Here is a 23,132-nt window from a genome sequence, read left to right on the forward strand (position 1 = left end):
GTCGCGGCCTCTCTTGTTGCGGAGCACAGGCTCCAGACGCACAGGCTCAGTACTTGTGGCTCACAGGCCCAGCCGCTCCACGGCACGTGGGATCCTCCCTGACCAGGGCTCGAACCCGTGCCCCCTGCATTGGCAGGCAGATTCTCAACCACTGCGCCACCAGGGAAGCCCCCTATGTTTTTTTTTTTCTTCTGTTAAATATCTGTTCATCTCATTTGCCCTTTTTTGTTTTATTTTTTTTAAATTTTATTTATTTATGTATTTATTTATTTTTGGCTGCATTGGCTCTTAGTCGTGGCAGGTGGGATCTTCATTGAGGCACGTGGGATCTTTCATTGCAGTGCGCGGGCTCTTTGTTGTGGCACGTGGGCTTCTCTCTAGTTGTGGGCGTGGGCTTCTCTAGTTGTGGTGTGCGGGCTCCAGAGTGCATGGGCTCTAGAGCGAGTGGGCTCTATAGTTTGCCGCACACGAGCTCTCTAGTTGAGGCGTGCAAGCTCAGTAGTTGTGGTGTGCGGGCTTAGTTGCTCCATGGCATGTGGGATCTTAGTTCCCCGGCCAGGGATCGAGTGCACGTCCCCTGCATTGGCAGGTGGATCTTTACCACTGGACCACCAGGGAAGTCCTGCCCATTTTTATTTTAGATTGTCTTGTTCTTAATACTTTTTAGGAGTTTTTAAAAATATATTTTGGATACTGGATATATATATTTTTAACTTACATGTATTTCAAATATCTCTTCCCAGTTCATGGCTTACCTTCTTACATTCTTTTTGGTGTTTTTTGATGAGTAGAAGTTGTGAAGCAACTCCTACTGTATTAAAGAGTTTAAAAGGATAGTTGACCAACTTATCAATAATACTTCTAAGCCCTAAATCCTATAGAAGCCTAGTTTCAGATCCATTTTATAATTTTCCTTTATAAATTTTCATTTATTTCAGACGGAGTTTTGGGGTGCAGGGGAGGAGGTGAGAACCATGGTTTCTTTAAGGACCTAATAACAAGTTTTAAAAGCAGGTCTCATGTTTCGAAAATTTTTCTTAAATTTTTTTTAGGCTGGACCAGAATATGGTCAAGGAATGAACCCCATTAGCCGCCTGGCTCAAATTCAACAGGCCAAAAAGGAAAAGGAACCAGATTACGTTTTGCTTTCAGAAAGAGGAATGCCTCGACGTCGGGAATTTGTGATGCAGGTATTTCTAACTTTTATATTAAAAGATTTTTTTAACTATTGAAAAAATTTAGAAATCCTGAGGCTGGAATAGAGATATGGTGGAAAAGAAAACTAGGAATTAATAGTAGAAGGTAGAACTGTTTACACTTAAAAGTGTTCATTCCCTCCAGGCCCATCTACCAACTTGGTTGAAACATTCAAGTGTCAAGGACATGTTAGAATAGATAGTATGAGTTTCTAAGGGACCGTGAGCTCACGCAGAGTTCATCATTGAGAATGCCTATCTGTAACTTAATGTGTTGCAATTTGCAGCTGGAGTCTATTAACTACTGGGAATAAAAGACAGATGGAATTAGAAACAAAATTTAGAAGGGTGGATGTAGTATGTGGAACAGGGCCAAGAGCATGAGCTTTTGAGTTATTAGAAAAATTAGGAAAAGGGAGCTAGCTGGCTACCTAACTGTGGTGAGGACTGAGGGACTCAGAATTGCTGAGAGATTTAACTGCTGCGTTGTGAAGCCAAGAAAATTGAAGAATGGTTGCTGGTGTATTGGTCGATGGGTGGGGACTGGGAATGAGGTAGAAGGCCTAAAATGCCCTCCTTCGTTTTAAATCCTATACCTATCCATCTTCATTTGCCAAGTCAAGCCCCGGTATCACAGAAACTTTTCATTTTTATTATGAAAATTTCAAACATATCCAAAGGTGGATATATTTAATAGTATGCTTTTAAAAATAGTATAATGGAAGAGTATAATGGCATCTTGGGGAATATGCCCATCATCCAAAGCCAACAATTAAGATTTCTGCTGTACTTGCTTTGGCTACCAGTTTTTCTTTCCTCCCTTCCTCCCACCCTCCTTTCCTTCTTTTCCTGAAGTATTTTAAAGCTGCTTTCTAACCACATGTCATTTTAGCCTACATACTTAGTGTGTATCTCTAAAACATATGGAAGTTTTTCTTACATTTTCTTACATTAGGCATGGTTCATTAGAATCATCTAGCACCCAGTCTGTATTTAAATTCTCATTGTCCCAACTGTTTCTGTTATAATAGGCTTGTCAGAGAACCTTTTTCCAGTCAAACCTGTGGCTGTCATTTTTAATAAAACCCAGTTACAATCAACAGATGTTAATTAAGTGCTGACCCATGGCAAACGTTCTGGACTCAAATATAGTATCTCATGTTGATTAACTTTTCATGCATGTCTAAATTTTACCTTCCTTCCTAATTTGTAATCCCCATGTTTCTTTATCTCACAGTACCCAGTATGGCGGTATATATGTAGTAGGACCTTCATAAACCTGAGAGGTATATTTGCTGCCTGCCTGATTGAGAGCTAGTATGTTAGGCTTTGGTTGGCGATATAAACTTATGATGTAGTTACAGGTGAACCACGGTTGGGAACTTAGATATCCAGAGAGGGGGAATTCTTCTGTGGTTTGTGGACGCATCATTGTCTGGATGTCACTGGGACCCGCAGCAGTGTGGTCCCAGTATTTTCACTTTGGTCAACATGTGCACCGTTTTTCTTTTTACATTCTTGACTTTAAAGAATTATAGAAAATAACTCTTTGAACTCCAAAACTTGAGGGGAAAAAAAAATCCCCTACATTTTAGACCTGTGTCAGGAATAAAAACTGGCTTTGACTTTATTAAACAATTCCTTTCCTGTGGAGTATATTGAGTACCCCTTTTGAAAGAGGAATTTAGAATATCTTAGGCGAGCTTCCATTTTATGGATATTCATAAACATTGTAGTCAAACAGGAACATTTGGCTGTACTTTTAAATGTTTTCACACTGAATTCATATTGTTTTTTCCTTCTTCTGAAAGCCCCAGTGGATTCATTACAGTATTGCAGCAACTTCATCAAAGTAAAGGCTTTTGTATAAACTACTTAAACAATGTTATCATTCATTATAATTGAATCGTTATAATTGAATGTGGAAGTAAACTATCTAAAGATAATGTGCTCATATTTATCTATCACCAGAAAAACCCCACAAACAAATGTGTGTTATAAAATGGATGTAGTTACTTGTATTGATTACTAGGTAAAGGAAAATCTCTGATGACATTATTTGGGTATTTAGGTCCAGAGAAAATTTCTTAAAGTTTTTTTTTTTTTTTGGAGAGGCATATTTTAATTTTTCAAGAGAAAATAATGGTAACTAAATTGTGTATCAGCACATTCTGTTATTATGTGTCATATGATGTTAATTTTTCTACCTGTGATTAAGATCTCCAGATTTAAAAAAATATATGTAAAGGAAATTTCATTTGTGACTCAGTGAAAGATAATTAAGTTTTTGGTAAATGCTATTTTAGAATTTTTTTGTTGGTTTTTTGAGGACTTGATTAATTAAAAAAAATTTTTTTTTAATAGTATCTTGGTTTTTTTTTTTTTTTTGGCGGGGGGGCCGTGCTGTGTGGCATGTGGGATCTTAGTTCCCTGACCAGGGATCAAACCCGTGCCCCCTGCAATTGGAAGCGTGGAGTTTTAACCACTGGACTGCCAGGAAGTCCAGATGACTTGATTAATTTAAATGATTTGTTTAAAGACAAAAAATATGGCCGTCTTAAATTTATTGCATAGCAAAATAATTGAGCTTCTTTGCAGAAAAATTAACATTTTAATGTAAAAGCCTTATAATAGTTATAAAATTTGTGAGCTTTCTAGGAAGATGACTTTTGGAAGTTTACTTACATACTTACTTGACTTTTATAATGCAGTGATTTTTTTTTTTTTGAGTGACCACTGTGAGTGCTGGCAGGGAATCAAAGTCCTTTAGCACAGTGGTCTTTTTCAATAGTAACAAATAACTCTGGGGTAACCAACTACTCACAAGCTATTGAACCATGCAACTGTAAAAACTTGTGTCAGACAAGGGGTGGGTGAATGGGAAAAATGAATCTGGAAGCACCTGTTCTGGAAATAAGTCTTGAGGTGTCAGAGTAGGTCAGACGGAAAGCCAGCAGACATAGATTTAAGGTGAATGCTGTGATGGGAACCCCATGGCCCAAGAGCAGGAACCTGGAGCCAGAGGGCCTCAGGCCTGGGCAGGTAAATGAGATTTAGGGATGAAGCAGCAGAAGATTTGAATGAGAATGACAAGACGTATATAGCCTGTGAGAACAGATGAAACATCTTTCGCTGCTCAGTTATCTTTTGCTGCCATTTACTTTGGCAAGTCTTGTGACCCTCAGAGCAGTAGAGGAAGCTTCTGACGTAGCTGGCCTAATCTTTTAGCTAGCATGCATTCCAGCAACAACACAGGGTCTGGTGAAGCTGCAGAACAAACCAAGCACTGGAAAAAACAACAGGTAGCAGAGGCTGGCTCTAGCCAGGGACTCAAGGACACACAGGGCCTTGATACATCGGGTCCGGTGCAGGCCAACAGATGTGGGAGGTGTGTGTGTGCACCCAGCTCCAAGGATCTGCCGTGAACAGCACTAGATCAGTGCTTCTGAGTGGGGTCCATAGACTACTGCTGATTTGTCATAATGTGGTGGTTTCTGCTTTCAGGAGAAGAAGCAGTGAAATGTTTCAAAAACATTGCACAGATCTGAACTATAAGATTTGTGATAGTTGTTACAGAGGTTCTATAATGAGTACATTTTCAGTGTCTCATATACTGCAAGAAGTATGTCATTTAGTTCATCTTGAGTTATACTCTGTTTAGAAAGTGTGGTTCTTTGTCATATAATTTGGACATTATTTATAATTGTTAAGTTTTTTTTTAAGCACTGTGTTGCATATCCCTAATTCCTTAAAAGGAGTTGGTTCACTGAAGCTTAAAAGTAGTGATGGAAATAGTAATACAAATAATAATCTCAATAATGGTGTAAGAATAAATGGCAAACAGTACACATGTGTGGATACCAGATGGAAATCTATATGTTCTGACACAAGTGAAATAACCAATGTTATGATTACACACAAAAGCCAAAAAAGAAAAATATGTGTAGAATTATCATACATTGTATCTGAAAACTAGTTTTAGTTGTATCATGTAGCCATTCACTGCTAGTACCCAGTATAGTGTCATTGTGAAATTTTATTAAAGTGACATGAAGCTATTGAAGTTTTCTAATTTTTTTTAAGCAAATTGCAGTGACATTTGATAAAACAATTCAAAATTTCAGGTATAGATTGCCTGTTCAGCCTTCTTGCTCATTTTTTGGCTGTTTTTTTTAAAAAAATGGATTTATAGGAATCTATTATATATTCTGGAAATGTGAGTCTTTTGCAGTTATATGGCATTTCAAATATCTTCTCTTGTGCTGTGACCTGACTTTTTTCCTTTTTTATTGATACTTTTTGAGGAATAGAAGTAATTCATTTTAAGGCAGTCAAGTTTATCTCTCTTTTCCCTGATGTTAATTTTATAATGTCTAAACATCCCAAAGAATAATGCCCCCACCTTGTTCTTCCTCAAAAGGATCTTGGCTGTTCTTTGCACCTTGCATTTCCATGTAAATTTTGGAATCAGCTTGTCAAATATTGTAAAAATATGTGTGGGATTTTGATGGGAATTTATTGAATTTATAGGTCAATTTGAAAAAATAGATATTATTATAATATTGAGTCTTCAATGCATGAGTATGGCATATCTCTATTAGGTTTATCTTAATATTTCTCAATAATGTGTATTGTTTTATGTGTAAAGATTTTTAAACATCATAGGTATTTGATTTTTGTTTAATATAAATTGTATCTTTTAATATTTTTCATTTTCTACTTAATTGTTGATGGAATATACAAGGGCAGTTGGCTTTTGTATACTGTCTTTTATATAAGAACTTGTACTTTCATAAATTCTTATAATTTACCCATAAATTTTCTTGGATTTCCTCTGTAAATATTATTTCTGCAAATAATGACAGTTTGTTCTTACACTTCTAATTCTTAAACCTTTTAGTTTGCTTGCCTTATTGCTATGTCCAGGGTTTGCAGTAAAATGTTAAATACTAGTAAAAATGGAGGGCATTTTTGTCTTGTTTCTAATTTTAGAACTTCAACATTAAGTATAATGTTTGCTGAGGTTTGAGTTCTCTTCCTTCCCTAGTTGCTAAGAGTTTTTATCATGAATGAAGGTTGAGTTTTAGCAAATGCTTTTGCTTCATTTATTAGGGTGATCATATGATTTGTCTCCTCAACTGATTAATATAGTAGATTCCATTGATTTTGTTTGAGTTTCGAATGTTAGACTTATCTTGCATTTTTGGAATAAACCTAACTTAGTCACAACTTTTCTTCTTTTTAATATTGCTTTGTTCAATGTACTATTATATGGTTTAAACTAGCATTTATGTTCATGAGTGAAACTGGTCTGTAAAATTTGTTTATTATACTTGTTGGATTTTGGAACCAAAGTGATGCCTCACTGAATAATTGGGGACTGATTCCTCTTTTTTTATTCTTGGATGAATTTTTGTAAGATTAGCATTATTCTTCCTTAAATGTTGAGTAGAACTTGCTGGAGAAGCTCTCAGAAGTTTTCTTTGTGGAAAAGTTTTTAATTGTGGTTTTAATTTCTTTAGTAGTTACAGACCTATATAGCTAAGGGTTTATTCTTGCCAGTTTTGGTAATTTGTATTGTCTAGGAATTTTTCCATTTTATCTAAATAGTCAAAAAATGTTAGCTGAAATATTCAGTATCCTTTATTATTTTGTAATGCTACAGAAGCTATAGTAATCTCCCATTTTCATTCTTACTTGTGTCTTCTCTTATTTTTTCTTGATCAGTATTACCTTTGGTTTATCATTTTATTCGTCTTTTCAGGAAACCAGCTTTAAGCTTTTTGAACTTCTCTGTTGTACTTTGTTTTATATTTCCTTAATTTCTGCTCTTGTCTTTATTTTTCTATTTTCTTTGGGTTTATTTTGCTGTTAATAACTTCTTGAGATGGATGGTTAGCTTATTACTTTTCTGCCTTTCTCTAAGCTTTTATGGCTTATTTATTTTCTTCTAGACACTCTTTTAGCTACATCCTTCAAGTTTTGATATACTGTATTTCCATTATTATTAAAATATTTTCTAATTTCCGGTGAGATTTCTTCTTTGCCCATAGATTATTTAGATTGTTTAATTTCCAAAATTGTGATTATCTTCTCGTCTGCTTCTATCACTTACTGAGAACAACATATAAAAACAAATTCCATTCTCATTGTGTATGTTCTATTTCTCCTTGTAATTCTTTCCTCTTTTGTTTTCTCATTTACTTTTTATATTTGTATTATCTCAGCACATGCAAGTCTAAAAAATCATTACCCAACTCAGGAAATGTACATGTGGATATAAAATGGCTGATGTATATTTAAATATGTTGATGTACATATATACATGTGTACATCAAGTGTTCACAAAAGGTAACTGTGGAATAGTTCTAATGATAACAAGCTACCATTTATTGAGCAGTTATACTCAGATACTGTAACATACACTGTAGTTTACATACATTTTTGTGTTTAATTTTCAAAGCAACACTATTAGGTCATTGTATTATCCCTCTTTTACTGATGAAAAAACTGAGGCTTAGAGATAGTAAATAATTTGAATCAGTTCATGCAGCTAGGAAGTAGTAGAGTTGGATTTCAACTAAATCTGACTTGGAAGTCTTTGTTCTTAACCACAGTATTGTACTAATCTTTATATGTTAATTGTCTTCAGGAACTATTTAATGTAAACCTTTGTAAACGATATCATTTTTAAAATTTATTTTTTGGATTAAAGACTTTTATTGACGTATAGTTAATGTACAGTATTATGTAAGTTACGGGTGTACAATACAATAATTCACAATTTTAGTTATTATAAAGTATTGGCTATATTCCCTGTGTTGTACAATATGTCCTTGTAGCTTATTTTATACATAGTAGCTTGTACATCTTAATCCCCTACCCCTATATTGCCCCTCCCCTCCTCCCTCTCCCCCCGGTAAACCACTAGCTTGTTTTCTGTATCTGTAAGTCTGTTTCTTTTTTTGTTATGTTTACTAGTTGTATTTTTTAGATTCCACATATAAGTGACATCATACATTATTTGTATTTCTCTGTCTGACTTATTTCACTTAGCCTAATACCCTCCAAGTCCATCTATGTTGTTGCAAATGGCAGAATTTCATTCTTTTTTATGGTTGAGTAGTATCCCATTGTGTATATATACCACATCTTCTTTATCCATTCATCTGTTGATGGACACTTAGGTTGCTTCCATATCTTGGCAGTCATAAACAATGCTACTATGAACATTGGGGTACATGTATCTTTTTGAATTAGTGTTTTTGTTTTTTTCAGATATATATACCCAGGAGTGGAATTGCTGGGACATATGGTAGTTCTTTTTTTTTTTTTTATAATTTTTATTGGAGTATAGTTGATTTACAATGTTGTGTTAGTTTTAGGGTACAGCAAAGTGAATCAGTTATACATATACATATATTCACTCTTTTTTAGGTTCTTTTCCCATATAGGTCATTACAGAGTTTTGAGTAGAGTTCCCTGTGCTATACAGTAGGTCCGTATTAGTTATCTATTTTTTGTATAGTAGTGTGTATATCTCAATCCTAGTCTCCCAATTTATTCCTCTCCCCCATTCTGTTTTTAGTTTTTTTGAGAAACCTCCACACTGTTTTCCACAGTGGCTGCACCAATTTACATTCCCACCAACAGTGCAGGAGGGTTCCCTTTTCTCCACATCCTCGCCAACATTAGTTATTTGTGTTCTTTTTGATGATAGCCATTCTGACAGGTGTGAGGTGATAGCTCATTGTGGTTTTGATTTGCATTTCCCTCATGATTAGCGGTATTGAGCATCTTTTCATGTGCCTCTTGGCCATCTCCACGTCCTCTTTAGAGAAATGTCTATTCAGGTCCTCTGCCCATTTTAACATTATTTTAAATGGCAGCAACATGAATTTCAGCCTTTTCAGTTTAATAAGTAAAGAATACTAAACGTAGTCGTAATCAACTCTCTACAATATGAATTTTATTTTTCTGCTTATATCAGTAATACAAGTTTATTGTTTAAAACTCAAATAATGTAGAAATATGTAAGGAACTAAAAATCTCCTAAGATTCTGTCATCCTGAGATAACCCCCACTGACATTTTGAGGACCATGTTTCCATACTTTTCTCTATGTATATATTCATATATATTTTACATAAAAGGGATCTTAATTGCCATTTTTATTACGGACTGAAGTTTATATTTTTGAATGCTAGAGAGCAGAACACATTGCTTTATGGTGTTAAGGTTTGTTACCGAAGCAACTATCATTAATTTCTTACTTTAATCTTACCAGGTCAAAGTAGGCAATGAAGTTGCTACTGGAACAGGACCTAATAAAAAGATAGCCAAAAAAAATGCTGCAGAAGCAATGCTGTTACAACTTGGTTATAAAGCATCCACTAGTCTTCAAGATCAACTTGACAAGGTGAGAGTTAAATTTACATGGACAAGTTCTATCCTGTCAGGGTATAAAAGTGATGAGCAAATTCTGTCCCAGTGTTCCTTGACTCTAAGTACTGTCTTAACTGGTGTTAAAGTAGATGTCAAGTTTTAACTTTTCTAAGGTGGTACTCTATCTTCATATCTTTAAAGATAGATTCTCCAGGTATAAAATAACAGCTGTTTAGGGTTCAAGATAAAATATTATAATCTTACAATTAGAAAATACTAAAAGTTCATTGTATCATTATACATATCTTATATAATACCAATGTAATAATTTTAGCTTACTGACTGATGATTTTTGCCTTATGTACACAGTTTTAATTTGTGCTTTTTTAAGAATAGAGGTTGTTAGCCTTTATTTCTGGAATACAGCTGGAAACACTGGAAATAAAGATCCTGATTACACCTTTAGGGCAGGAACTATATAGGACAGACACTCTATAAACTAATTTTTCTATTTACTTTAAATTAAAGGTAAACTCAGAGGGTGTTTATTTTCTGCCAAGACTTGTGTTCATGGTCCCCTATTTCTTCTGCAGCAGGTAATGACATCATTAACACCTACCTCTGTTGCAAGAGAAGCTGAGAACCTTGAATTCAGGACTTGGCAGATAACTTGGCAGGAACTGGCTTCATTTCACTTTGTATTAAATTATCATTTTATCTATACATATGTATAAATTATTTTTATTAAACATTTTATTTGTATGAACATTCACAAAACAGGCATAATAATTATTTCTATCATAAACAATATGCTTTTTTCCATGCCATTTTCTCACATAAGGATTCTGTTTCAGGGATATTTTCAGTTTCTGCAGGAACATCTTTCTGAAGGTTAGAGTAGAAATGAAATCATCTATTAAAAAATATTTAGATATGCTTTTCTTTTTAAGGCACTACGAATATCTAGGCAGTTATTTTGAGTGATTAAAAATTATTTGTCTGTGTGATATCACTGGAGATTTCAATTCTGTTTTTATAACCTGGCTAATGAATGCTTTTTCTTCTTTTAAAAAAGTATTTGTAACATGAAACCTAACATGTGTTCAAGTTTCTATAGTTCTTATATTGTGTATATGTTGTTTTAACTTAACACATTTATATTGACTTAAAATTGATAGGTGGTTTATAAAAATACGTCAAAATAAATCTCATAGACATTTATTTGTAAGTTAAGTGAAAATAAAATAGAACAAAAAACTGGCATTAATTTCATTAATTTGAAAAATGTTTTTTGCTTACCCAGTGTGCTATTAGTTAGGGTTCTCCAGAGGAACAGAGCCCGACAGAGAGAGAGAGAGAGAGAGAGAGAGAGAGAGAGAGAGAGAGAGAGAGAGTGTGTGTGTGTGTGTGTGTGTGTGTGTGTGCACGTGTGCGTGTGTGTATCACACGGAGATTTTTTAAAGGAATTGGCCCATGCAGTTTTGGAGGCTTGGCTAGTCCAAAATTTGCTGGGGAGGCTGGCAGGCTGGAGACTCAGGAAGGAGCTGCAGAGTCCAGAGGCGACTAGAGAGCTGCCTCTCGCTCCAGGGAAGGTCAGCCTTTTTCTAGGCAGGACTTCAACTGTTGAGGCCCACCCACATTATAGAGAGCCATTTGCTTTACTCAAAGTTCAGTGATTTAAATGTAAATCTCTTCCAAAAACACCCTCACAGAAACACCCGGAATAACATTTGACCAAATATCTGAGAACTGTAGCCCAGACAAGTTGACACATAAAATTAACCACCACCCCCACTAAATGCCAAACACTTAAAATTGAAGATAACGGGATGACTGGAATTTTGTCCCTGCACTCAAGAAACTGACCAGTAAGTGTTAGGGGTGAGGAGCTTTAATCATATAACAAAAATTATAGTATAATTAAAATTCTAGATATGTGAAGATGAATCTGGAAAGTCAGGAATAGCTGAGACCACTGTTTTTATGTGAAGTAAAGAGCTTTTGAATTATTAATTTGAGATTTGAACTTGAAAGTGACATGATCTGGTTTGCTTTCTTCAAAAGACAGTCCTGTAAGTAATGTAGTGAATGGATTTGGGCAGGACAGGACTGAAGGCAGGGAGGCCAGTGCTAGCAGGATTGTTCAGGTGAAAGATGCTGAGGGTCTGAACTAAGTCAGTGGTGGTAGAGAGGAGAGGGGAAAGACACCAGCAGTCCTTCTGAGGTGTACATGATGAGATGTCAGTAGCAGATAATGTGCGTGGGGGTACAGGAAGAAGGAGGAGGAAAGAATACCTGCAAAAGGGGCAGTAGAGAATGATCTTAAGAAGAAGATGGCCGTCGTGTGCTGCAGAGATCAAATAAGAGAAGGAGTGAATACAATGATTTGTCAATAAGAAGATCTTTGGAGAATGTAGCAAAAGCAATTAAAAAAACAAACCTGTGAAAGCAGTTTTTAAAAACTTGGCTTTTAAAAAAAAATAAGCAAGATATGTACGTGATTAAAAGAATTTAAATAGCACAAAAGAGTAAACAGTGGAAAAAAAATGTTAGTCTCACTTCACCCTGAGACCCTCAGTCTCTTGGTCTCTCTTCCTAAAAAGTTATCTCCCACAGTGAGTTAATATCTGTACATCGTGTAGAATAGTGTCTGGAATATAGTGAATCTTATGTAAGGATTTGATAAATAAAGATGAAATAAATATCCTTACAGAGATATTCTATGTGTATGCACTAACATGCCCCCTTTAAAAAAATTCAGATTTATCGAGTTGCGGTTCAGTAAATTTCGACGTGTGTGTGTGTGTGTGTGTGTATGTATATACGTGCACTGACCACTATCACAATTAAGATTTATAACATTTCTGTTACCCCAAACAGTTCCTTAATGCCCATTTATAGTAAATGTCTTCTCCTTTCCTCAGCCCCTGCCAAGCACTGGTCTGATTTCTGTCTCTATAATTTTGCCTTTTCCAAAATGTTGTATAAATTGAATCATACATTATGTAGCCTTTAGTGTCTGGCTTCTTTTTTTTTTTTTAATAAATTTATTTAGTTTATTTATTTATTTTTGGCTGCATTGGGTTTTCATTGCTGTGTGTGGGCTTTCTCTAGTTGCGGTGAGCCCCCTGCTACTCTTTGTTTTGGTGCACGTGCTTCTCATTGTGGTGGCTTCTCTTGTTGCGGAGCACGGGCTCTAGGCGTGAGGGCTTCAGTAGTTGTGGCATGCGGGCTCAGTAGTTGTGGCTTGTGGGCTCTAGAGTGCAGGCTCAGTAGTTGTGGCCCATGGGCTTTGTTGCTCTGTGGCATGTGGGATCTTCTTGGACCAGGGATCGAACCCATGTCCCCTGCAATGGCAGGCAATTCTTAACCACTGTGCCACTAGGGAAGTCCCGTGTCTGGCTTCTTATTGCTGAGATTCATGCACGTTGTTGCATTTATCATTCATTTGTTCTGTTTTATTGTTTGTCACTGTTTTATTCTTCACCAACATTTAGGTTGTTTGTAGTTTGAGGCTATTATAAATAAAGTGGTTAAAAACATTCATGTACAAATCTTTATTGTACATATTCTCTAGTATATCCTATAGGTGCACAGTTAAATAATAAGTACCGTGTCACTTTACACGAAACTGAAGATGTTTTCCAGAGGGGCTGTACCATTTTGCATTTCCACAAGCAATGTTTGAGATTTCCAATTACTCCACATCTTTTCCCGCTCTTGTTATTGTCATTTAGCTTTTTTTAAAAAATAAATTTATTTATTTATTTATGGCTGTGTCGGGTCTTCGTTTCTGTGCGAGGGCCTTCTCCAGTTGCGGCGAGCGGGGGCCACTCTTCATCGCGGTGCGCGGGCCTCTCACCATCGCGGCCCCCCCCCGCCGCGGAGCACAGGCTCCAGACGCGCAGGCTCAGCAGCCGTGGCCCACGGGCCCAGCCGCTCCGCGGCACGCGGGATTCTCCCAGACCAGGGCTCGAACCCGTGCCCCCCGCACTGGCAGGCGGACTCTCAACCACTGCGCCACCAGGGAAGCCCGTCATTTAGCTTTGATAATGCTAGTAGGTGTATAACATTATCTCTTTGGATTTTAATTGCATTTTCCCTAATTAATAATGCTGAGTAGTTTATCATGTGTTTATTTACCATTCATATCTCTTCCATGAAGTATTTGTTCAAAATTTTTGTCTTTTAAAAAACTGGATGGTTTGCTTCCTTATTATTGGGTTGTAAAAGTTCTTTATATATTTTGTGTGCCAGTCCTCTATCAGATAAAGGACTCCCCTCTCCTCCCTTCCTGCCTTCTCTCCTTTTTTTATGTACGTTCAGGCACCACATTTGTTTAAAAGATGAGTGCTTTTTCCATTGAATTCCTTAGCACCTTTGTTGAAAATCAATTGACCACATATGTATGGGTCTGTTTCTAGATTCTCTATTCTGTTCCATTAATCTGTATGTCTATTCTTCAGCTATTACAACTGTATATCGAGTGTAGCTTTTTTGCTATGGTTTCAAATCAGGTAAAGAACTCCATCTTTGTTCTGCTTTTTAAAAATCTTTTTGGTTAATCTAGAGTCTTTGCATTTTCATAATAAACTGTAGAGTCAATTTCTACCAAAAAATATCCAGTTGGGATTTTTCTTTGGGATTGTGTTGACTATATACATCAGTTTTACATAAATTGATATCTTAAGAATATTGAGTCTTCCAGCCCGTGAACAAGATCTAGCTCCCTGTTTATTTAGGTTTTTAGAAATAGATCCCAGCAGTGTTTTGTACTTTTTCATAGAAATATCTTGTACATTTTTAATGTTTATCCCTAAGCGTTTCATGTTTGTGGATGCTATTGTTAATGGTATTGGTTTTTAATTTTATTTTCCAATTCTTCTTTTCTAGCATATAGAAATACAATTGTCTTTTATATATTGACCTTGTATCCTGTGACCTTGCTAAACTGACTTATCAGTTAGGTTAGCTTATTTTGTAGATTTTTTTTGTGATTTTCTGCATCGATGATGTGTCATCTGTGAATAAAGACAGTTTTTTTTCCTTTCTAATCTGTATGCTTTTTATTTATTTGTCTTGCTTTATTGCCCTGAGTAGAACATCCAGAGCAGTGTTGAATAGAAGTGATTGATTGTTGAATAGGAAAGCAGATATCTTTACCTTGTTTCTGATCTTACGAGGAAATCATTGTCTTTCACCATTATATACTGTGATGCTTGCAGGCTTTTTATATATGCTCTATATCAGGCTGATAGTTCCTTGTATTCTTGCATTGTTGAGAAGTTTTTTTTCCCCTTAATTATCAGTGAATGTTGAACTTTGCCAAATGCTTTCTGTGCATCTGTTGGGATACTCACATGACTTTTCTGTTTAGTTTGTGGATATGGTGAATTTTTTTATTGATGGATTTTAAAAAATTTATGTGATACAGGTTCCCCCACTATCTGAAAGTATAGCATTCCTATGAAACATTTTGTAAGCCAGAACGGCCTAAAATGAAGAAGTGTTTACCTTAGGACACATCTTGGTAATGGATGCACAACATAAATCCAGATAAAGCACAGATCTTCAGACGCAGTTCAAAGCTATGGCGGCTGGATGCTGAGATGCTGCATGTAGTTGCTGCTCTTGGTGTGCGCTGCCTCAGTGATGGTTACCTGCAAAATAAACGCTGAATGGTATTTTTGGTTTTTCATAAAAGTGAAAACCCTCTTTGGATTTCTTTTGGTCAGCAATAACAGGTAGTAGTGCAAGTCTTTCATAAAAGCAAATGGCATAAAGTAAACTTTCAAAAGGTGGGGGATAGCTGTATATACATACATAACAAAGATTACCGTTTTAACCATTTTTAGGTGTACATTTTAGTGGCATTAAGTACAATTACAGTGTTGTGCAACGATCACCACTATCCACAGCCAGAAAGTTTTCATCATCCCAAGTAGAAATACTGGTTTTAGTATCACTGTCAGGGTAGCGCTGGCCTCCTATAGTAAGTTTGGAAGTATCTCCTCCTCTTTCATAGTCTCAAAGAGTTTGGTATTCTTTCTTCCTTAATTGTTGGGTAGAATTTACCAGTGGAGCCATCTGGGTTTAGAATTTTTTCTGTAGAAGGGTTTTAAGTATAAATTGAGTTTAAAAAATAGATATAAGACTACTCAGATTATCTACTTCTGCTTGAGTGAGCTTTGGCAGTTTGAATCTTTCAAGGAATTTGTCCATTTCATCTAAGTTGAGTTTAATGGTATAAAATTGTTCATAACACTGCCTTATCATTCTTTTAATGGCTACAGCATCTGTAGTGATATTTTCTCTCTCATTTCTGATATTGATAATTTGTTTCTTCTCTTTTTTTCTCCTGATCAATCTGGCTAGGGGTTTATCAATTATTTTTATCCTTTTCAAACAACCAGGTTATGGTTTCATTGGTTTTTCTCTATTTTTCTGTTTTCAATTTTATTGATTTCTGCTCTTTATTTTATCCTTTCTTCACTTGCTTTGGATTTAATTTTCCATTCTTTTTCTAGTTTTGTAAGCTAGAAGCTTAGACTGTGGATCTGAGAACTTTCTTCTTTTCTAATATAAGAATTTAATGATATGTATTTCTCTTTAAGCACTGATTTAGCTCTGTCCCACAGATTTTGACTAGTTGAGTTTTTATTTTTATTCATTTCAAAATTTGTTCTAATTTCCCTTTGATTTCTTCTTTCAAGTCCTGTGTCTCTTCTGATTTTCTGTTTACTTCTATCAAGTGTTAATGTCTCCAGCTAGAAATTTGGATTTATCTACTTTCAGTTTTATCAATTTTGTTTTATGTACTTTGAAGCTATGTTGTTACATACATATACCTTTAGGGTTGTTATGCCTTTATGATGACTTGGCCACTTTATTATTATGTCATTTTTTTCTCTCCCTGGTAATATTCCTTGTTCTGAATTCTTCTTTGTCTGATGTTAATATAGTCACTCCAGTTTTATTTTGATTAGTGTTTGTGTGGGATATTTCCCCCCCATCATTTTACTTTTAGCCTATCTGTGTCTTTATGTTTAAATTGGTTTCTTTTAGAAAGCATATAATAGGGTCTTGCTTTTTAAAATATAATTTGACAATCTCTGCCTTTTAGTTGGGGGTGATCAGACCATTTGTACTTTACTATAGCTGTTGATGTGGTTGGATTTAAATCTACCATCTTATTAGTTGTTTCTGTTTTTTCCATTTACTCTTTTTTCACTTTTTTCTCTTTCACCTTCGATGTGGTCATACATTTTACTTCTCTCTATATACTATAAAACCTACAGTTTGTTGTTACTAATTTTGCTTTATATAGTCAATCTTTTTATGTGGTTAAAATCAGGAAAAGTATCTTATATTTAGTTTCATTTTTTTACCATTTTCAGAATTCTTCATTCATTTGTGTAGATCTAAATTTCTTTCCGGTATTATACTCTTGCTTGTAGAACTTCCTTTAATACTACTTGTATTAGAAGTTCTGCTGGCAGTGATTTCTGTCAGCTTTTGTTTGATGAGAAATTTGTTATTTCATCTTCATTTTAAAAATTATTTTTGTCTGAGTATGGCATTCTGGGTTTTTGTGTTTCTTTCAGCACTTTAAAAGATCTTGTTCCACTGTCTTCTGACTTGCATAGTTTTTTATGTGAAGTCTGTTGTAATTCTTATCTGCCTTCTTTTTCCCCTCTTGATGTGCTTTGTTCTCCCCTCCGAAGGCCTTCAAAATTTTCCTTTTTCATTAGTTCTCAGCAGTTTGACTCTGATGTGTCTAAATTTGATTCTTTCCTTTCTTCCTCCTTCTCTTCTTCCCTCTTCTCCCTCCTTCCTCTTTCGTTTCTCCCTTTTGCCTCCTTCTCTTCCTCTTCCTCCTTCCTTTCTCCTTTTTGTATTTTTCCTGCTTAGTGGTCTCTGAACACATTGGATCTGGGATTTGTTCTCATTCAGTTATTTTGTCAAATTCTCAGGTATCATCTTTTAAAATATTTCTTCTTCCTTGTTTTCTCTCTCCTTGGGAGTTTCCAGTTACGCATTTGTTAGCCCATTGGTATTGTCTTAATAGATCCAGAATCTTCTGTTCCTTTTTATTTTTCACTCCTTTTTTTTTCCCCTGTTTCTCAGTTTGAGTAATTTCTATTGATTTATCTACAATATTACTGATTATTCTCCAGCTGTGTTCATCTGTTAAGAATGACATCAGGGGCTTCCCTGGTGGCGCAGTGGTTGAGAATCTGCCTGCTGGTGCAGGGGACACGGGTTCGAGCCCTGGTCTGGGAAGATCCCACATGCCGCGGAGCAGCTGGGCCCGTGAGCCACAACTACTGAGCCTGCGCGTCTGGAGCCTGTGCCCCGCAACGGGAGGGGCCGCGATAGTGAAAGGCCCGCGCACCGCGATGAAGAGCGGTCCCCGCACCGCGATGAAGAGTGGCCCCCGCTTGCCGCATCTAGAGAAAGCCCTCGCACGAACCGAAGACCCAACACAGCCAAAAATAAATAAATAAATAAAGTAGCTATAAAATAAAAAAAAAAAAATGCATTTAAAAAAAAAAAAAAAAAAAAAAAGAATGACATCAATTTAATTTTCTTCTGTGGTATTTATCTCCCTAGGATTTCCATCTGCTTTTGTTCTATAATTTCTGTTTTTCTCCTGAAATTCTCCAAATGTTCATGCATGTTGTTTGCCTTTTACATTAGATCTTTTAACCTATTAATCATAGGTATTGTAAAATTTATTTCTTAGAGTTCTAGCATCTGGGTCATCTCTGGGTCCTGTTTTGTTGACTTCTCCCTCTTTTGACAAAGGGTTATTTCTTTTTGTAGTTTTGGGTGTCTCATAATGTTTGAATGAATGTTGGACATTGTGTATTGAGAAACATTAGAGGCTGAGTTAAATAGCATTTATGTTGAGAAATAGGCACATCTCTTCTTCTGTCAGACTATTACTATGGAGGGTGGCATCAATCTAGTCAGTAGTTGGGCTTGTTTTGGGTTTTGTTGTTGCCACAGTCTATTAACGTCAAGTTCCTTTAGCAGTGGTTTGCTGTTATCTGTGTTTTGTTTGGGGTAAGGTTTGGGGAGGGTTTTTCCTCAATGTTTCTGCTCCATCCTCAGGTTGCAGCAGTCCTTTCTTTGCTCTGCCATGAGGTGAGGGGTATCTCTATGCTTTGTAGTCAACTGCTCCTACTTATTATTTGACCATAGGATTGTGTTGGGTAAGGGAGCATAATTCTTTTTTTTTTTTAACATCTTTATTGGAGTATAAGTGCTTTACAATGGTGTGTTAGTTTCTTCTTTATAACAAAGTGAATCAGCTATACATGTACATATATCCCCATATCTCTTCCCTCTTGCATCTCCCTCCCTCCCACTGTCCCTATCCCACCCCTCTAGGTGGTCACAAAGCACCGAGCTGATCACCCTGTGCTATGCGACTGCTTCCCAATATCTATCAGTTTTACATTTGGTAGTGTATATATATCCATGCCACTCTCTTTGTCCCAGCTTACCCTTCCCACTCCCCATGTCCTCAAGTCCATTCTCTAGTAGGTCTGCATCTTTATTCCCATCCTGCCCCTAGGTCCTTCATGACCTTTTTTTTTTTTTTTTTTAGATTCCATATATATGTGTTAGCATACGGTATCTTTCTGACTTACTTCACTCTGTATGACAGACTCTAGGTCCATCCACCTCACTACAAGTAACTCAATTTCGTTTCTTTTTATGACTGAGTAATATTCCATTATATATATGTGCCACATCTTCTTTTTTTTTTTAAACATCTTTATTGAAGTATAATTGCCTTACAATAGTGTGTTAGCTTCTGCTTTATAACAAAGTGAATCAGTTATACATATACAATATGTTCCCATTTCTCTTCCCTCTTGCATCTCCCTCCCTCCCACCCTCCCCATCCCACCCCTCTAGGTGGTCACAAAGCACCGAGCTGATCTCCCTGTGCTGTGCGGCTGCTTCCCACTAGTTATCTATTTTACATTTGGTAGTGTATATATGTCCATGACACTCTCTTACCCTGTCACATCTCACCCCACCCCCTCCCCATATCCTCAAGTCCATTCTCTAGTAGGTCTGTGTCTTTATTCCCGTCTTGCCACTAGGTTCTTCATGGCCTTTTTTTTTTTTTTTTTCCCTTAGATTCCGTATATATGTGTTAGCATACTGTATTTGTTTTTCTCTTTCTGACTTACTTCACTCTGTATGACAGACTCTAACTCCATCCACCTCATTACAAATACCTCCATTTCATTTCTTTTTATGGCTGAGTAATATTCCATTGTATATATGTGCCACATCTTCTTCATCCATTCATCTGTCGATGGACATTTAGGTTGCTTCCATGTCCTGGCTATTGTAAATAGAGCTGCAATGAACATTTTGGTACATGACTCTTTTTGACCTATGGTTTTCTCAGGGTATATGCCCAGTAGTGGGATTGCTGGGTCATATGGTAGTTCTATTTGTAGTTTTTTAAGGAACCTCCATACTGTTCTCCATAGTGGCTGTATCAATTTACATTCCCACCAACAGTGCAAGAGTGTTCCCTTTCCTCCACACCCTCTCCAGCATTTATTGTTTCTAGATTTTTTGATGATGGCCATTCTGACCGGTGTGAGATGATATCTCATTGTAGTTTTGATTTGCATTTCTCTAATGATTAATGATGTTGAGCATTCTTTCATGTGTCTGTAGGCCATCTGTATATCTTCTTTGGAGAAATGTCTATTTAGATCTTCTGCCCATTTTTGGATTGGGTTGTTCGTTTTTTTGTTATTGAGCTGCATGAGCTGCTTGTAAATCTTGGAGATTAATCCTTTGTCAGTTGCTTCATTTGCAAATATTTTCTCCCATTCTGAGGGTTGTCTTTTGGTCTTGTTTATGGTTTCCTTTGCTGTGCAAAAGCTTTTAAGTTTCATTAGGTCCCATTTGTTTATTTGTGTTCTTATTTCCATTTCTCTGGGAGCTGGGTCAAAAAGAATCTTGCTGTGATGTATGTCATAGAGTGTTCTGCCTATGTTTTCCTCTAAGAGTTTGATAGTGTCTGCCCTTACACTTAGGTCTTTAATCCATTTTGAGTTTATTTTTGAGCATGGTGTCAGGGAGTGTTCTAATTTCATACTTTTACATGTTCCTGTCCAATTTTCCCAGCACCACTTATTGAAGAGGCTGTCTTTTCTCCACTGTATATGCTTGCCTCCTTTATCAAAGATAAGTTGACCATATGTGTGTGGGTTTATCTCTGGGCTTTCTATCCTGTTCCATTGATCTATATTTCTGTTTTTGTGCCAGTACCAAACTGTCTTGATTACTGAAGCTTTGTAATATAGTCTGAAGTCAGGGAGCCTGATTCCCCCAGCTCCATTTTTCGTTCTCAAGATGGCTTTGGCTATTCGGGTTCTTTTGTGTTTCCATACAAATTGTGAAATTTTTTGTTCTAGTTCTGTGAAAAATGCCAGTGGTAGTTTGATAGGGATTGCATTGAATCTGTAGATTGCTTTGGGTAGTAGAGTCATTTTCACAATGTTGATTCTTCCAATCCAGGAACATGGTATATCTCTCCATCTATTTGTATCATCTTTAATTTCTTTCATCAGTGTCTTATAATTTTCTGCATACAGGTCTTTTGTCTCCTTAGGTAGGTTTATTCCTAGATATTTTATTCTTTTTGTTGCAATGGTAAATGGGAGTGTTTTCTTAATTTCACTTTCAGATTTTTCGTCATTAGTGTATAGAAATGCAAGAGATTTCTGTGCATTAATTTTGTATCCTGCTACTTTACCAAATTCATTGATTAGCTCTAGGAGTTTTCTGGTAGCATCTTTAGGATTCTCTATGTATAGTATCATGTCATCTGCAAATAGTGACAGCTTTACTTCTTCTTTTCCGATTTGTATTCCTTTTATTTCTTTGTCTTCTCTGATTGCTGTGGCTAGGACTTCCAGAACTATGTTGAATAATAGTGGTGAGAGTGGGCAACCTTGTCTTGTTCCTGATCTTAGTGGAAATGGTTTCAGTTTTTCACCATTGAGGACAATGTTGGCTGTGGGTTTGTCATATATGGCCTTTATTATGTTGAGGAAAGTTCCCTCTATGCCTACTTTCTGCAGGGCTTTTATCATAAATGGGTGTTGACTTTTGTCGAAAGCTTTCTCTGCATCTATTGAGATGATCATATGGTTTTTCTCCTTCAATTTGTTAATATGGTGTATCACATTGATTGATTTGCGTATATTGAAGAATCCTTGCATTCCTGGAATAAACCCCACTTGATCATGGTGTATGATCTTTTTAATGTGCTGTTGGATTCTGTTTGCTAGTATTTTGTTGAGGATTTTTGCATCTATGTTCATCAGTGATATTGGCCTGTAGTTTTCTTTCTTTGTGACATCTTTGTCTGGTTTTGGTATCAGGGTGATGGTGGCCTCGTAGAATGAGTTTGGGAGTGTTCCTCCCTCTGCAATATTTTGGAAGAGTTTGAGAAGGATAGGTGTTAGTTAGCTCTTCTCTAAATGTTTGATAGAATTCACCTGTGAAGCCATCTGGTCCTGGGCTTTTGTTTGTTGGAAGGTTTTTAATCACAGTTTCAATTTCAGTGCTTGTGATTGGTCTGTTCATATTTTCTATTTCTTCCTGGTTCAGTCTTGGCAGTTTGTGCATTTCTAAGAATCTGTCCATTTCTTCCAGGTTGTCCATTTTATTGGCATAGAGTTGCTTGTAGTAATCTCTCATGATCTTTTGTATTTCTGCAGTGTCAGTGGTTACTTCTCCTTTTTCATTTCTAATTCTATTGATCTGGGTCTTCTCCCTTTTTTTCTTGATGAGTCTGGCTAATGGTTTATCAATTTTGTTTATCTTTTCAAAGAACCAGCTTTTAGTTTCATTGATTTTTGCTATTGTTTCCTTCATTTCTTTTTCATTTATTTCTGACCTGATCTTTATAATTTCTTTCCTTCTGCTGGCTTTGGGGTTTTTTTGTTCTTCTTTCTCTAATTGCTTTAGGTGCAAGGTTAGGTTGTTTATTCGAGATGTTTCCTGTTTCTTGAGGTAGGCTTGTATTGCTATAAACTTCCCTCTTAGCACTGCTTTTGCTGCGTCCCATAGGTTTTGGGTCGTCGTGTCTCCGTTGTCATTTGTTTCTAGGTATTTTTTGATTTCCCCTTTGATTTCTTCAGTAATCACTTCGTTATTAAGTAATGTATTGTGTAGCCTCCATGTGTTTGTATTTTTTACGGATCTTTTCCTGTAATTGATATCTAGTCTCATAGCGTTGTGGTCGGAAAAGATACTTGATACGATTTCAATTTTCTTAAATTTACCAAGGCTTGATTTGTGACCCAAGATATGATCTATCCTGGAGAATGTTCCATGAGCACTTGAGAAAAATGTGTATTCTGTTGTTTTTGGGTGGAATGTCCTATAAATATCAATTAAGCCCATCTTGTTTAATGTATCATTTAAAGCTTGTGTTTCCTTATTTATTTTCATTTTGGATGATCTGTCCATTGGTGAAAGTGGGGTGTTAAAGTCCCCT

The 23,132-nt window shown here is 36.2% G+C and overlaps 1 protein-coding gene across 11 annotated transcripts in view; it reads left to right on the forward strand.

The window, feature by feature from the left end:
* The window catches only part of STAU2 (staufen double-stranded RNA binding protein 2), a 322,172-nt gene that overhangs the window by 128,515 nt on the left and 170,525 nt on the right, over positions 1 to 23,132 (forward strand). For all 11 annotated transcript variants that reach the window (XM_057531779.1, XM_057531776.1, XM_057531771.1 and 8 more), the window contains 2 exons: positions 1,053 to 1,190; positions 9,483 to 9,614. In XM_057531779.1, the coding sequence (XP_057387762.1) occupies positions 1,053 to 1,190; positions 9,483 to 9,614 (270 nt within the window). The remainder of the gene's footprint in view (positions 1 to 1,052; positions 1,191 to 9,482; positions 9,615 to 23,132) is intronic.

The sequence above is a fragment of the Balaenoptera acutorostrata genome, chromosome 17 (assembly GCF_949987535.1).
Source record: "Balaenoptera acutorostrata chromosome 17, mBalAcu1.1, whole genome shotgun sequence".
Taxonomy (NCBI): Eukaryota; Metazoa; Chordata; class Mammalia; order Artiodactyla; family Balaenopteridae; genus Balaenoptera; species Balaenoptera acutorostrata.